This window comes from Engystomops pustulosus, chromosome 1 (genome assembly GCF_040894005.1).
Source record: "Engystomops pustulosus chromosome 1, aEngPut4.maternal, whole genome shotgun sequence".
Taxonomy (NCBI): Eukaryota; Metazoa; Chordata; class Amphibia; order Anura; family Leptodactylidae; genus Engystomops; species Engystomops pustulosus.
In genome coordinates this window covers 129,189,331-129,203,928 of record NC_092411.1, presented here as the reverse complement: position 1 = coordinate 129,203,928, position 14,598 = coordinate 129,189,331, and the positions used below count along the sequence as shown (strand labels likewise).

At 36.6% G+C, this 14,598-nt stretch overlaps 1 protein-coding gene across 13 annotated transcripts in view; it reads left to right on the top strand.

Annotated features, from left to right (window-relative positions):
* ELAVL2 (ELAV like RNA binding protein 2) overlaps nucleotides 1-8,050 on the top strand; it is a 155,583-nt gene extending 147,533 nt beyond the window's left edge. For 9 of the 13 annotated variants that reach the window (XM_072153358.1, XM_072153332.1, XM_072153365.1 and 6 more), the window contains 2 exons: nucleotides 3,119-3,160; nucleotides 5,391-8,050. In XM_072153358.1, the coding sequence (XP_072009459.1) occupies nucleotides 3,119-3,160; nucleotides 5,391-5,721 (373 nt within the window). In that variant the 3' untranslated portion in view covers nucleotides 5,722-8,050. The remainder of the gene's footprint in view (nucleotides 1-3,118; nucleotides 3,161-5,390) is intronic. The other 4 variants (XM_072153394.1, XM_072153375.1, XM_072153421.1 and 1 more) reach the window with 3 other exon arrangements.
* Nucleotides 8,051-14,598: the final 6,548 nt, after the last annotated feature.

Below are 14,598 nucleotides of genomic sequence, written 5' to 3'. Positions count from 1 at the left end.
ATCGGCTGGCAGAGCGCAGCCAGGTGCCCTCCATTCCCTCCTGCAGCTACATCCGGACTATAAGACGCACCACTGTTTTTTCCCCATTTTCTGGGGAAAAAAAGTGCGTCTTATAGTCCAGAAAATACGGTAAACCTATTTACGAAAACATTGTTTTGACAAATTCATCATATTGTTGTGTGTTTGTTTTTTGAGGGATGAGATGACTTCTTTGCTACCAGTTTGAGGCCTGTACAACCTCTTCATTAAATTTTCTAAAAATATGTTTATACATTGCAAAAAAGTGGTTGTAGTTTCTTTACAATTTACTTTACTATCCCTTCCTGTGAGGCCCTTTTTCATTTTTGCGGTTTTATTGCTCACTCCACACTATCAAAAATCCATAACTTTTTTTATCTTTCCAAGTAAAGAGCTGTGTGATGCCTTGTTTTCTGTGTAACAAATTGCACTTATTGACGGAATTTAATTTTTCATGCAGTGTAGTGGGAAGCGGGAAAATAATTCCAAATGTAGTGAAAATGGTGAAAAACCGCATTTGTGCTTTATTCCTGTGGGCTTAGATTTTATGGCTTTCGTTGTGCTCCCCAAATGACATGTCTCTCCTTCATTCTTTGGGTCGGAGCGATCACAAGGATACCAAATTTTAGAATGTTTTCATACATTCACAAAAATTAAAGCCTCCTGTAAAAAAGAAAATTCTTCATTTTGCCATTACGCTAATAACTTTCATACTTTAGTGTACAGAGCTGTGTGTGGTGACATTTTTGCAACTTTTGATTACTTTTTCAATGTTACGATTTGTAGGACTGTACCCTTTTTGATCACTTTTTATTGAATTCTTCATATTTTCAAAATTCCAAATGGTATTTTCCACTTAGGGCACTATTTTACATTACAGGGTTATGATTTTTTTTTAATAGAATGGACATTTTGGGATGCGACTATGCCCAGCATGTTTGATTTTTAAAAATTTTTTTGTTCTAGGAAAAAAAGAGGGAGGGTATATAAATTTTGTATCCCCATGATCGCACAGACTCAAAGAATAGTGGAGACATGTCATTTGGGGCGCACAGTGAACGCCGTAAAATCCAAGCCCATAAGAAAATGTTTCCTTTTTTTTTTCACCAATTTCACTGCTTTTAGAATTTTTTTTCACCGCTTCCCAGTACATGGCATGGCATATTAAATACAACTACTATGAAGTGTAATTTGTTACACAGAAAGCCTTCACACAGCTCTTTACTAGAGATGAGCGAGCACTAAAATGCTGGGGTGCTCGTTATTCGAGACAAACTTTTCCAGATGCTCGAGTGCTCATCTCGTATAACAAACCCTATTAAAGTCAATGGGAGACCTGAGCATTTTTTTTGCTAAAACAGAACAGTAAAAGAACAGTGCTTAAAGGAAACCTACCATTTAGAATGGCAGGGGTAAGCTGTAAGTACCGAGCACCAGCTCAGGGTGAGCTGGTGCCGGTACTTTTGTTAGTGTAATAAACCGCGGTATCGCTGTTTTAACACTTTTTAAACTCTAGACCAGAACAGGCTTCGGCGCCTACATAGGAAATAGCGGAGATGTTGCGCGCGCACGGTCGCGCGCAGCGCTGAAGCCTGTTCTGGTCTAGAGTTTAAAAAGTGTTAAAACCGCGATACCGCGGTTTATAACACTAAAAAAAGTAAGTACCGGCACCAGCTCACCCTGAGCTGGTGCTCGGTACTTACAGCTTACCCCTGCCATTCTAAATGGTAGGTTTCCTTTAATTAAATATTCCAGATGTTTCCTGATGTTTTGCTTGTTAGAACACATTGAAATAACGCTATTCTTCACTTTGCAGGTGTTCGCACGTGTCTCCCTCTAAGTTCGGAGATGTTCGGAACATCTGGAATGTGAAGAATAGTGTTCTTTCAATGTGTTCTGCACTTAAATGGTCCTGTATTCACGGTTTTTAATGTTTTAATTCTATTTTTCACTTTGCTTAGATGTGCGCGCGTATCTCCGAACCTATCGGAAGACACGCGCGAACACCTGCAATGTGAAGAATAGAATTAAAACATTAAAAACAGTGAATACAGGACCATTTAAGTGCAGATAAATTGAAAGACCAATATTCTCAGACGAGTATACTCGCTCATCTCTACTCTTTACGTAATAAAATAAAAAAGTTATACATTTATGAAGGTGGGGAGTAAAAAAATTAAAATGCAAAACCGAAAAAAGGGATTAACTCTATTGTGTAGTTCTCACTGAAGCTATTTGAAAGCTTAGCTTGTTTACTATAGTACCGAAGATAAGGATGCCTGAAGTAACTCTCCCCCTACAGCCTCTAAATTTCAATTCAATTTACACACATGACAATGCACACATATGACTCTTCTCTTATTTTTACATGACTTTGGAGACTTTTTTTTTTAAATTGGTAAACAGACAACCTTTCTATAATGGATACTAGAAGGCATTTAATTTGCCTTCCTGAAGGGGCTATGTTTAATGGAGAAAAATCTGTTGAGTGTTCCTTTTAAAGTGGTTAAAGAACAAACTGCTCCTTCTCTGTGCATTGGATGGCCACAAAACCTAAACAGGGTTTAACTAGACACCACCTAGGAACTGGTATAATGCTTATGTAGGAGACATATTTTGCAATCCTACAAAAACCTCTTATTTCCTGTTGAATCCATTCAGGAGAAAAAAACTTAAATGAAACTTTGACCGGTAACACAATGTAATACAAGTAATATCCAACTAACAGTGAACATAAGGCCAGCTGCCCGAATGTGTGCAGCACATGGAATGGACCCGTATGTTGGTATGATCAGACTGCATACTTTGCATGGGACAGGAGTCCTTGCATCTTACAGAAATATGATCCAAGCACTTCTTATGATGAGTCGGCGCTGAATTTCAGCAGGCTCATATTTCTGTATGCTACACGGACTCCAGTCCTGTGCAATCTTTGCAGTCCGTGTGATTTAACCAACGTACGGGTTAGCGTGCAGCTGGCCTCAGATTGTCATTGGGAGATTATAACAAAATAATTTGTTGCTCAATGAAATGATCCACTTGGCTTTAAAGAGGGGCAGTATGTGCCTAGACTGAACAATCTGCCAAATGTGTTTTGCAGGTTGGACAATTTGCTCAATATGGCTTATGGAGGAATAAAGAGGTAAACTCTTGCAGATTATTTTTTCTAGTTGTGGATTTGTCCATTTTGCATAATTTTTAGTTTGTCTTCACACCTTTATATGCCTGTAGCAGAAAGCTACATTTTCCATATTTTTGTAATTTTTTTGATCAAATGTATGTTTTGATTTCTTTACCTCCCTTCACGTTGGCATTTTGTTTATTTTTTTTTATTCCATTGTTTGCCTGTGTTGAATTACATTTTATACAGATAAGTGCAAAAAGCGGACTCATGAGAAACCTAATTAAAGCGGCCAGCCACCTAAAGATTACCAAGAGCGTTTACATGTGCTATTGTCACAAGTTTTGCTGCTTTTTGAACTATTCCCTGACCAAACGCTGCTTTCCAAAATCAGGATGCTCAAAGTTCTCGTCACTGCACCTCCAACTATGGTCATATCATGGATTGAAAAAAATCATGCACTAGGAATATATGATTTTCATTAAAAAATTAGCATCCATGCTGTACATTTGCTATAAAAATTATCACTAAGAAACTTCTGTGTATTGGCTACAGCACAGTTTCCAATGCTGAAGCATATGATTACTGGATTTGAGGAAAGTTGTGACAAGGCATTTTATTTTGCGCTGTGGGAAGTGACGAAGGTGTGTCAACCATGCCAATGAATCAAGCGTCTCATATCTCCTTTTAGGCCTAATATGAAAAGATGAATATTGTTGCATACTTAAATTTTTTTTTTTTTTTTTACATATAATGGAGGTCCCCGTCTTAAAGAGGACTTGTCACCCTAAAAAATGCTCTAGGAGCTGCTTACAAGGGAAGCGCTACCTCATTTTTAGCAGTGTTAAACTGCTAGTTTTATTGGAACCTTCTGATAAAGCTAGCGAACGGCCATACCCAGAGAAGTCTGGACTGATCTTACAGCGGTCCGGCGTATTCATGAGGGGTAGGTCCAGGCGCTGCTTCTTCCCCGGACAGACCCTCCCTCGCCATAGGCCGGCAGTGACTGTCAGGCTTCATGCGGCATTCACCTCCTCAGAAAGCCCCCTCATGAATACACCAGACTGCTGAAAGATTGGTCCAACATTCTCTAGGTATGGCAGTGCAGTGTTTGCTAGCTTTATCGGAAAGGGTTCCGATAAAACTAGCAGTTTAACACGGCTAATAATGGGGCAGTGCCAGGAACTGAGTTCTTTAGTAAGCGGCTCTTAAAGAGGACCCTAAAAAAAAAAAAAAAAAAGCTCTAAGGACACCCACCCCACTTTGGCTATCCCTAGTTACAGATGGACCTCTGCCCACTGTGACTTCTGGTGAAGCTCCCTGGATGCTTTGCTTTGGTCCCAGACTGCAATGATCAGCTGTAAGGTGTCTGCAGTTTTATTGATTGTTGTTTTTATGAGAGCAAAATAATTTCAAAATCCAAATTTGTAACTGGGACAAAAAAAATTTGTTTGGAACTACAATTATAAAATATACCTGTTCTGCCTTGCATACAAATTCAGTTTAAGAACAAACCTGAAGAACCTATCTTGTATGTAACCTGAGGACTGCTTGTATGAATATTCCAACCCTTTTATATTCACCATTTTTTTTTCTCTGTTCCATTATTGGGAAAAACCACTTCAGATGAATAATTCTTTCCCCATTCCAAGATGGTGAAAGGCGAAGGACACATGTACATTTCTCCAAATAAACACTGTGCTGTTTAGCCCTTATAGCTTGCACCAAACGCTACATCTTTGTCACCATAAAAGTACCAAAAAATTAATTAAACCACTTTTTGCATCAATGAAGAAATTGTTCCAAAACCTGAAGGCTATTGGCAATTATCTTTAATGTACTTTGCATACACAATCAGTAAAGTCACAGATTATGCAAGTCTATAGTTGCATTGAATATCATACCACATATATTAAGTGAAATGCTAACTGAAAGGACAAAAATGAGAGGTAAACTGATAGTGGCCCACTGGCCTAAAGTTTAAAAAAAATTGTAGAATTTAGCATGAAACTATTCATGCCTTTTCAAAGCAGGGAGTTGACACTTTCTATATCAAGTTAAATTTGGCATACCTATCTTGATAATTTTCCCATAACATAATTTTTGTACTGTATAGAATACACAGTATTTGCATGAGCAGCCATTTCAGTTTTGCATGTTCATAATTTTTTTTCTTTTAGCCTATTATACTTAATACATGTTAATTGCAAGGATGGCTAACATTTTACCTTTTGCTTTATCTTTTTTTTAGTAGATTCTCGCCAATGACCATCGATGGTATGACCAGTTTGGCTGGTATAAACTTTCCTGGACATGCTGGCACTGGATGGTGTATATTTGTATACAACTTGGCACCCGACGCGGATGAAAGCATCTTGTGGCAGATGTTTGGCCCCTTTGGAGCGGTCACCAATGTTAAAGTTATCCGTGACTTCAACACAAACAAATGCAAGGGCTTTGGTTTTGTGACTATGACAAACTATGATGAAGCTGCAATGGCTATCGCCAGTCTTAACGGTTATCGCCTTGGTGACAGAGTTCTGCAGGTGTCTTTCAAAACTAGCAAAACGCACAAAGCTTAACTAGTTAACCTCACTCCTGTTGACGCACACAAGCATCAAAGGCTACTTTGATAGTTCTTACACACAGTGTGTGGGGGTGAGGTAGGCAAAGTTAGATATGGTTTAGCAAAATTAGCATTTGTGAGATTTTGTTATTACTGGTCTTTGAATTTCTATTTTATGTTTAAATATGGACGTAAGGTAACAGGGTTTTTACCTGTCCCATTGCATTCTAATGCCTTCAGTTATTGGGGCCTTTTACTATTACTGCAATGGGAAGAACGTTGTTTTATTTTTACATTATTGCCTTCAATCCTATGTGTTTAAAAGGATGAAAAAGCTTTGCTTTTCAATTTTTTTTTTTCTGTAATACATGTTGTATTGCGGTTCCTAAAAACATTATTTTATAAAATGTTTTTCTTTGTAAAGTGTAAAACTTTATGTTACTATTATTTCAATTTAGGGGCAAGGGTGGCCTCAGTTCTAATAAAGCCTATTGTAAGATTACTGCTGACTTTTCATAAAGTAGTACCTTGCCAAAGAGAGAACCTCTTTGATGTGGGTTTCAAATGAGAAAAAGCATCTATTTTTATAAAAAAGTAAAATAAAAAAATTTGAACAAACTTTTTACTGGTCCTGGAACAAACTATTTTGACTTGAATACTTTGCAAAATCTACTTCATATGACAACCTTGTGAGCTTTTAAAACTTGCCAGGATATTTGTGTGTTATCAGTATTTTTGGAGAGAAGGATACAGCCCTACTTCTGGTTGGGAATGAGAGAGGCATAACAATGGATGACATTTTTCTTCCTTTTACATTTTTGTTAGCATTTTTGTATTGAGGATCAAAAATTACTATTGCTTGATTCTAATAATGTAATTTTCCAGTTGGTCATCCTGGTTATGTAATTGCTCACATCTGTTTGTAATTTTCAAACAAGTGGAAAAAAAATAAAATCAAAGTATAAATGAGCAGGTAAGAACAATTTAATTGTCGAAAGATTTTGGGAAAAAAAATCAGTTCTTCCTAAATCATTCCCTTCAGAAGGAGCTCATGGTGTTTAGTGATGTACTTGCAGTCTTGTTTGAATATTTAATTTAGTTTTATTTATAAAATTTACGATTTTGTGTAAGAAAAGTTGGTATTACCAACCAAGAAAAAGTGGCACAATTTTGTCCTTTAAGAAATGTGATTCTGTTTAAAGCTAGCACCTGAGCTTTTATGTATTGTACATATTATTCTATAATCATATAAGAGTAGGGAAAAACAAAACCTAGCTATGATGATTTCTGCAGAGTCCTCAAGGATTGCTGGTAGATTGTACACATCTTTTTGCTGCTGGGTCTCAAATTTAAGTTTATGAAACTTTTGGTTATTTTGTCAGGCAAAGTGATGTTGAGACTTTTCTGTATTTGTATTTTTAGTTGTGTATGTAGTGTAACTATATTGTTACTTAAGTACCTTATTTTTATGTTTGGTCCTGAGAACTTGAAATATACATTCATTTGTTACTTTTTATTTGTATCATATTAAGGCGGGATACTATTTGCTTGCACATTTGTGATCATTTATTTAAGTATATTGTATAATAAAGGTAACGGAATTAATTTTGTATATGCTTTGGAAAATCTGATTCACAATATTCATAAACCACTTGGGGAAGATTTTGATGGTAACTAAATATGAAAGCAATTACAGAAAGGAGTTCACAATAAAATGGAGGGTTTAGGTGCCTTTTATGGGTATGAAGTGACATTTTTCTTTTTGGTTTCATTTTTTTATTTGCACAAATTTAAATGCTTCCTCCTAAGGCTAAGCAGTGTGTGCTATGCATTCATACATGTATATGACTTGCATTTGCAGTTTTTGTTTTATATATTAATGTTTTGTTTTCTTTATGGTAGGTCAGTACATTTACTGTGAAAAGTGCACGACAAAGTGTTTGGGCAAGTTTTCATGCTCCTTTTCAGGCTCCCCCTTCTATGTATCTTTTTACACAGATGTCTTTAAATTGTGGCATTCTTACAGTTGCTATGAGAAAAATATTGGAAACATACTTGCTGTATTATATATAGAAATATTTCACAGTATTGAAATACATATAATCAATGAGATGTCAAGCATTGGTAAAAGAGCATGAAAATGATTCCTCACTTTGCAGCGTTTCTCAGAGCACTTGGTAAAATGTGAGACTGGTGTTTGCTTTGAACTTGTACTGTATGACTTAACACATCTGTTAAATATAATATATATTCTGTTGAGTATTTAACAGGCTGTATGTGTTTTTATTTTGTGTTTGAATCCTTTGTATTTTTTCCATGTTTAGTACATCAATAAACAAAGTTGAAGGGAAAAATACTTGCAAGTTTGTTTTTTTTTTAATATATATGTCTCACTCAGCCAAATTATTGATTTATATGGGTCTGTACATATGTCCAATCTTTTCACTGATGTGCAGAATTTGATAAAAATTGCAGCATATCATTCGCTCATATACGGACCTCCGAAAAGTTCAATGGATCCGCCAAAAATAAAATACGGACTGCACACGTCTGCATCTAAAGTCTACATTTTTGTGGATGGACACACTTGTGTGAACGAGCCCTTTTAGAGTATCAAAAGCAGCTGTCTACAACATTATCTGTTTTTAAGTACTGTATATTTAACCATGCATTTGTATAAGAAACATTTTCAGCAATTATTGCTTTATTCTGTGTTAACATGGTTCTCTATTTACTATAAGATTCAAGTCTACTATGACTTGGGCTGTCTAAGCCGTTTAGTTACCCATACACGTTAATTTCATGAACGAACTCATGTTGACAAGTTCCCACAACATAACGTAATCACAAAAATACCTAATGCATTGGATGGTTTTCGCAAATGTCTGTCCTTTTAAGTGAGTAAAAAGATATTTAAGACCCTATGCAGGTTAACGGTTTGAAGTCACAGGTTGAGACCTTGTGTACAAATTGAAGCTTTTCATATGTTTACTCAGCCTCTATCCTTTAAACATGCCCTTCTCTACTCTATGTAGTCTACTCTGCTGGCTAGGACAGCCTCTGGTCTCACTTATATCACTCCGTATTGATTTCTCTTCAGGTTTCGCAACATGCTCAATGAGCTACTCAGACTTCATTCCTTTATTTTGTGATAATTGCAAAATCAGCATGCATATGCAAATCACTTGCCAATTGACTTTTTATCTGTCTGTACCTCGTAAATGATAAGTGCCCAAGATAGTGCAGTCTAAAGTTTCCCTTTCCTCCCTCCTGAGTGATTCCACCAGGCTTTCTCCAAAGCTTAAATGTAATCATTTACATTTGAAATTCCTCTATTACCCCTTTCCCTGTAAGGGCTAAACTTGTGTATCCTGACAGGGTGGCCCTTGGGTATGTAAGGTCAGCTTTTTCTTGATACCACTAGATACAAAGGCTCATGGGGGCACAGGTAGTGAGAGTGGACCATACGACTACTTGCTAGCCTGAAAGACTGAGAGATTCCTTTCATTGAAATGGAGCCCTGTTGCAGATAGAACTGCCACAAGCTTCTTGTTAGGTAGAAGCCAGGTCTGTAACAGGATTATATTGGAACAAGATGGTGTATTATGTGGACCAAGAACACAGACATGTGGATTCACAGATTAAAAATTTATCTATTATATATACAATGATATGCCTATACAGTGGACCGAATTCCAAACTATAATTGCTAAATTTGTGACCGCTACCTGGGGGCAAGCATGTAGAGATGCCTTCCAGTAAGATGTTCGGCATGATCCTCCCCAGTAGAGAACAAAACCCAGAACATGAGTTCTGTATTCTGAAAAACCATATAAAGCTATTTAGACCCATAGAATAAAGATGACATTGTTTTTATGGTATGGTGAACGGTATACCAAAAAAGGCTTTAAACCCAACTAGACTTAATGATTTTCTTAACCCCACCAAGAAAGTAAAAAAAAAAAAGCCCTCATTTGCCCACATTACAAAAAACATAAACATTTTAAAGCCTGTACAATGTTGCAATGCCAATCTGCTCTAAATGGCGTTTCTTCCTTCCTATACCCTGCCGTATATAGGAAAAAATCAGTTTGTGGAGCTTTTCATTATTTAATCTATTGTCAATGTATTGGTAATTGTCAATTAATGTATTGTCCAAAAAAATTAATTCTAAATTCCACCACCTTTTTGTTTTAACCCCTGGTTAACAAACGTGTTATTTTTTCATACATTGAGGGGTGCAGTTTCTATAATGGGGTTTTACTATTATATAGGTTTCTCAGTAAAAAAAAAATTGCTCCCAAAATTCTAAGCCCCATCTCTTTCTAGAAATGTTAATTATGAAGTTATTTAGGTGCTATGATTATCTTCCTGAGAAGCAAAAAATTTACTTTGAAACTGGAGATTTTTAGTTGTTTGCCAAATTAGCTTTTCACATAAGTAAATGCAAAAAATATCTAAATGTTTTCAACTAATGTGAAGTACAATGTGTCATGAAAATCTACAAATCTCCTGGATATGTTAAAGCTTTCCAATGTTATAACCACTTATAGTGACTCAGCCTGATTTCTTTTTTTATACCTGCCCTTAGTCCTTAAGGGGTTAAACCCTTCTAAAAATAAAAATTTGGCGGCCAAAGTTAAAAAAAAAAAAAAAAAAAAAATCATTCATACTAGCTACAACTTTCTGTGGTGTTAAAATGATCATTATACAAAATTGATGAACTCTGTGAGTGGAGTAGTTTACAAAGGTAATTTGAGAGCGGCTCCAGTGTTCTGGCAACTCAGGAACTTTTCATGTGTAATGACACTTAAAAACAACGTCTTCAAAATCTTCCTTCCAAAACTGGCACTCTCTCCCCCCCGAGCCCTGTTGTGGGCCCTCCACGTGTGGGTTACTGGTGTACTCAAGAGCAACTGCAAAACAAAATCTGGTGTGTGTTCCCCTTTTATTGTGCATGAACGACAAAAGTTTAGTTTATTAATGTTTACATCCTTACTGGCTTTCCCGCACCGGGGTCCGCGCTCGGCGCACCATGCGCACGACCGTGCATGCATCTGAATAGGATAGCTAGTAAGGATATAAACATTAATAAACTGTTAAAACACTTTAAAACTATTTAAAAACATAACGGAGATAAGCGCCGGCACCAGCTCACCCTGAGCTGGTGCACGGCATGTCCAGCTTATAAGCCCTATCCCAAGTGGTAGGTTTCCTTTAAACGCCGGGAATAAGTTGTTATATTTTGGGCATTTTTGGACGTAGCGATATCTAACATGTTTATGAGTTTTACTGTTTATATCAGTTCTAGAGAAAGGGGGGATGATTAGAATATTTAGGTCTTTATTATTCTATAGTATGGCAGTTTGTGGGGATTTTACACATGTATTACAATGTGCAAATTGCACATTTTAACACCTTGTGTAAAAAGAGACAGCCTTGGGTCTGAAACAGATCTCAGCCAATATGGCAGCACCCACGTGCTACTGGCTATTTAATGCTACATTGCGTGTTAACAAACTTGCCAAAGGCTGTTTTGAATCGTTTGAGGGGTCCTGTGTTAATTATGGGGCAATTTATGAGTTTTTGATTGAACTTTTAAAACCCCTGAAAATTGGAAAAGGCTCATAAAATAAGTTCCTAATTAACATAAAAAATGGCAACATAAAGCAGACATATAATAAATTTTAGTAAACGATTTAAGAGGTTATACTATCAAGAGCATAACATTTAGAAATCAGAAAATCACAAATCACCAAATTTCAATTTTTTTTTAAATAAGTGCAAAACTTCAATCACAATTTACCACTATGCAGTGCAGTATCTCGCGAAAAACAATCTGAAAATCACCTTAGTAAGTTAAAGCTTTCTAAAGTTAAAACCAAATATAATGACACATTCACATTTGAAAAATAGGACTGTCATTAACCCCTTAACGCTCTGCGCTGTAGCTCTACTGCGCAGAGGTATAAGGGATGTATGAAGAGGGCTCACGGGCTGAGTCCTCTTCATACAAAGGTGGGGTTTTTTGCATTATGGCGCCGCCATCTTTGTTTCGATCGCCGCGCCCCCGAACGTCATCGGGGGCGGCGATCGGTTGCCATGGTAGCCTCGGGTCTTCGTTTGACCCGAGGATACATGGCTTCTGCATATCCATTACAATGAGCCTGTGGCTCATTGTAATGTATAGTGTGCAAAAATGCCATATATTGCAATACTGTAGTATTGCAGTATATGGTAGGAGCGATCTGACCATCTAGGGTTAATGTACCCTAGATGGTCTAAAAAATAGTGAAAAAAAAAAGTTTAAAAAATAAAAAAAATTAATAAAATATTAACAGTTCAAATCACCCCCCTTTCCCTAGAACGGATATAAAACATAATAAACAGTAAAAATCACAAACATATTAGGTATCGCCGCGTCCCAAAATGCCCGATCTATCAAAATATAAAAACGGTTACGGGCGGCGGTGACCTCCGAGGCGGGAAATGGCGCCCAAATGTCCGAAATGCGACTTTTACACCTTTTTACATAACATAAAAAATGAAATAAAAAATGATCAAAATGGTAGCAATGAAAACGTCACCTCATTTCGCAAAAAATGACACCTCACACATCTCCGTGCGCCAAAATATGAAAAAGTTATTAGCGTCAGAACATGGCAAAAAAATGTTCTTCTTTTTTGTACACATTCGTTTAATTTTTGAAAATGTATTAAAACACAATAAAACCTGTATAAATTTGGTATCACCACGATCGCACCGAACCAAAGAATAAAGTAGGCGTGTTATTTGGAGCGAAGAGCGAAAGTCTTAAAAACTGAGCCCACAAGAACGTGACGCACGTGCGTTTTTTTTTTCAATTTTTCAACATTTGGAATTTTTTTTCAGCTTCGCAGTACACGGCATGTTAAAATAAATAACATTACGGGAAAGTAAACTTTGTTACGCACAAAATAAGCCCTCACACAGGTCTGTACACGTAAAAATGAAAAAGTTATGGATTTTTGAAGTTGGAGGGCGAGAAATGAGCCGAAAAACCCTGCGTCCTTAAGGGGTTAAGGGTTAAACAAAATGGAGGTGCAAGATACATTAAAATAGCCAAATAAAATGACACATTTTACAATGGATTAAATGACCAGTTGCTTACAGATTTTAATACTACTTTTGTGGTAGTAAACTGCTGTAGGGGGCCAATGGGCTTTTCAGAGCAGATTTGCGTTGTCACATTGAACTGGCTTATTTTATTTTTTGGACATATAAGGACTTTTATTTTGTGAGATGAGATGCAGTTTTCAGATACTGAATTGTGGGGTGGCAATGGCTTATAGATGTGATTTGTTTAACTCTTGGTGGAGGAAAAGAAAATCAATTTTCACCAAGCCATAAAAATGTTATCTTTATTCTATGGATTTTATAGTTTTAATATTTATATTTGCCAAATTTTACTGACTAAAAGCAAAACTGGAGAAAATGTAATTTTTATTTTCTCCACCATTTTCGCAGAAGGATAACATTGTAATGTTTTTATACACACTGCTGGTTGGCGATAATTTTTTTAGAAATAAATGCTGCTTTTCAGTGGTAAGTATGAAAATATGTTTTCCAAGGTGAAAAAAGGAAAACATTCTTCCTACCTTGAAGGCAGCCCCCTTTACACCAAGTATGACCAAAAAGTAGTCTAATAACATGTGGAATTAAGCCAAACCCAGTATATCTTTTCCAGAAGGAACAGACTCCAACTGTAGACCCAAAATACCCTAGTCTGACAATGCTCCTGAGAGCAGCTCTGCCTCCAGCCTGTTCTATATCCATATCTTCTGACTGCTGAATATGGATATTCTCTAGCAACAGCTGCTTGTTTGCATAGGGACTATTATTCCCAAACTGTTTTCCTGAAAAAGGAGGATTAATGATATAATAAAATATATTACAAAAATTCACTAAATCATATATATGTGCAATTTTGTGTTTTCCATGAAAATTTATTTATTTATTTTTCAAATGAGTTGCTAATTGAATAGATAATATAGTCCAGACATTATCAAGGTTTGAAGTATTTTGAGATAATTAACTTCCATATTTTGCTTTCATCAAAGAATGTCCCCTTTGCTGCAATTCCAGCATTGCAGACCTTTGGCATTCTAGCTGTTAATTTGCTGAGGTAATGTGGAAAAATTTCACCCCATGCTTCCAGAAGCCCCTGGCACAAGTTGGATTGGCTTGATGGGCACTTTTTACGTACCATACGGTTAAGCTGCTCCCACAACAGCTCCATGGGGTTGAGATCTGGTTACTGGGCTGGCCACTCCATTACAGATAGAATACCAGCTGCCTGCTTCTTAAATAGTTTATGCATAATTTGGAGGGGTGCTTTGGGTCATTGTCCTGTTGTAGGATGTAATTGGCTCCAATCAAATGAGGCTCTACAGGGTATGGCATAGTGATGCAAAATAGAGTGACAGCCTTCCTTATTCAAAATCCCTTTGACCTTGTACAAATCTCCCACTTTACCAGCACTAAAGCAACCATAGACCATCACAGTATCTCCACCATGCTTGACAGGTTGGGGTCAGGCACTCTTCCAGTAGTTCTGCATCTCACACAGTTGGCAAACACACTGTATTGCATTATGAAACAGACTTTTTGAGCTAGAATAGTGATTTACAATGTTAACAAGTGTATGTGTGTGTATATATTTATTATTCGAAGTTGCACACATTTAACACTATCAATTAACGAGTGTATAATGTGTGTGTGTGTGTGTGTGTGTGTGTGTATATATATATTATATACACACATAATACAGTTGCACACATTTAACATATTTTTTTACTTCTTCCCTAAAATACTTTAGAAATATGTATTGAGAAAAAGTGATTTGTAGATGACG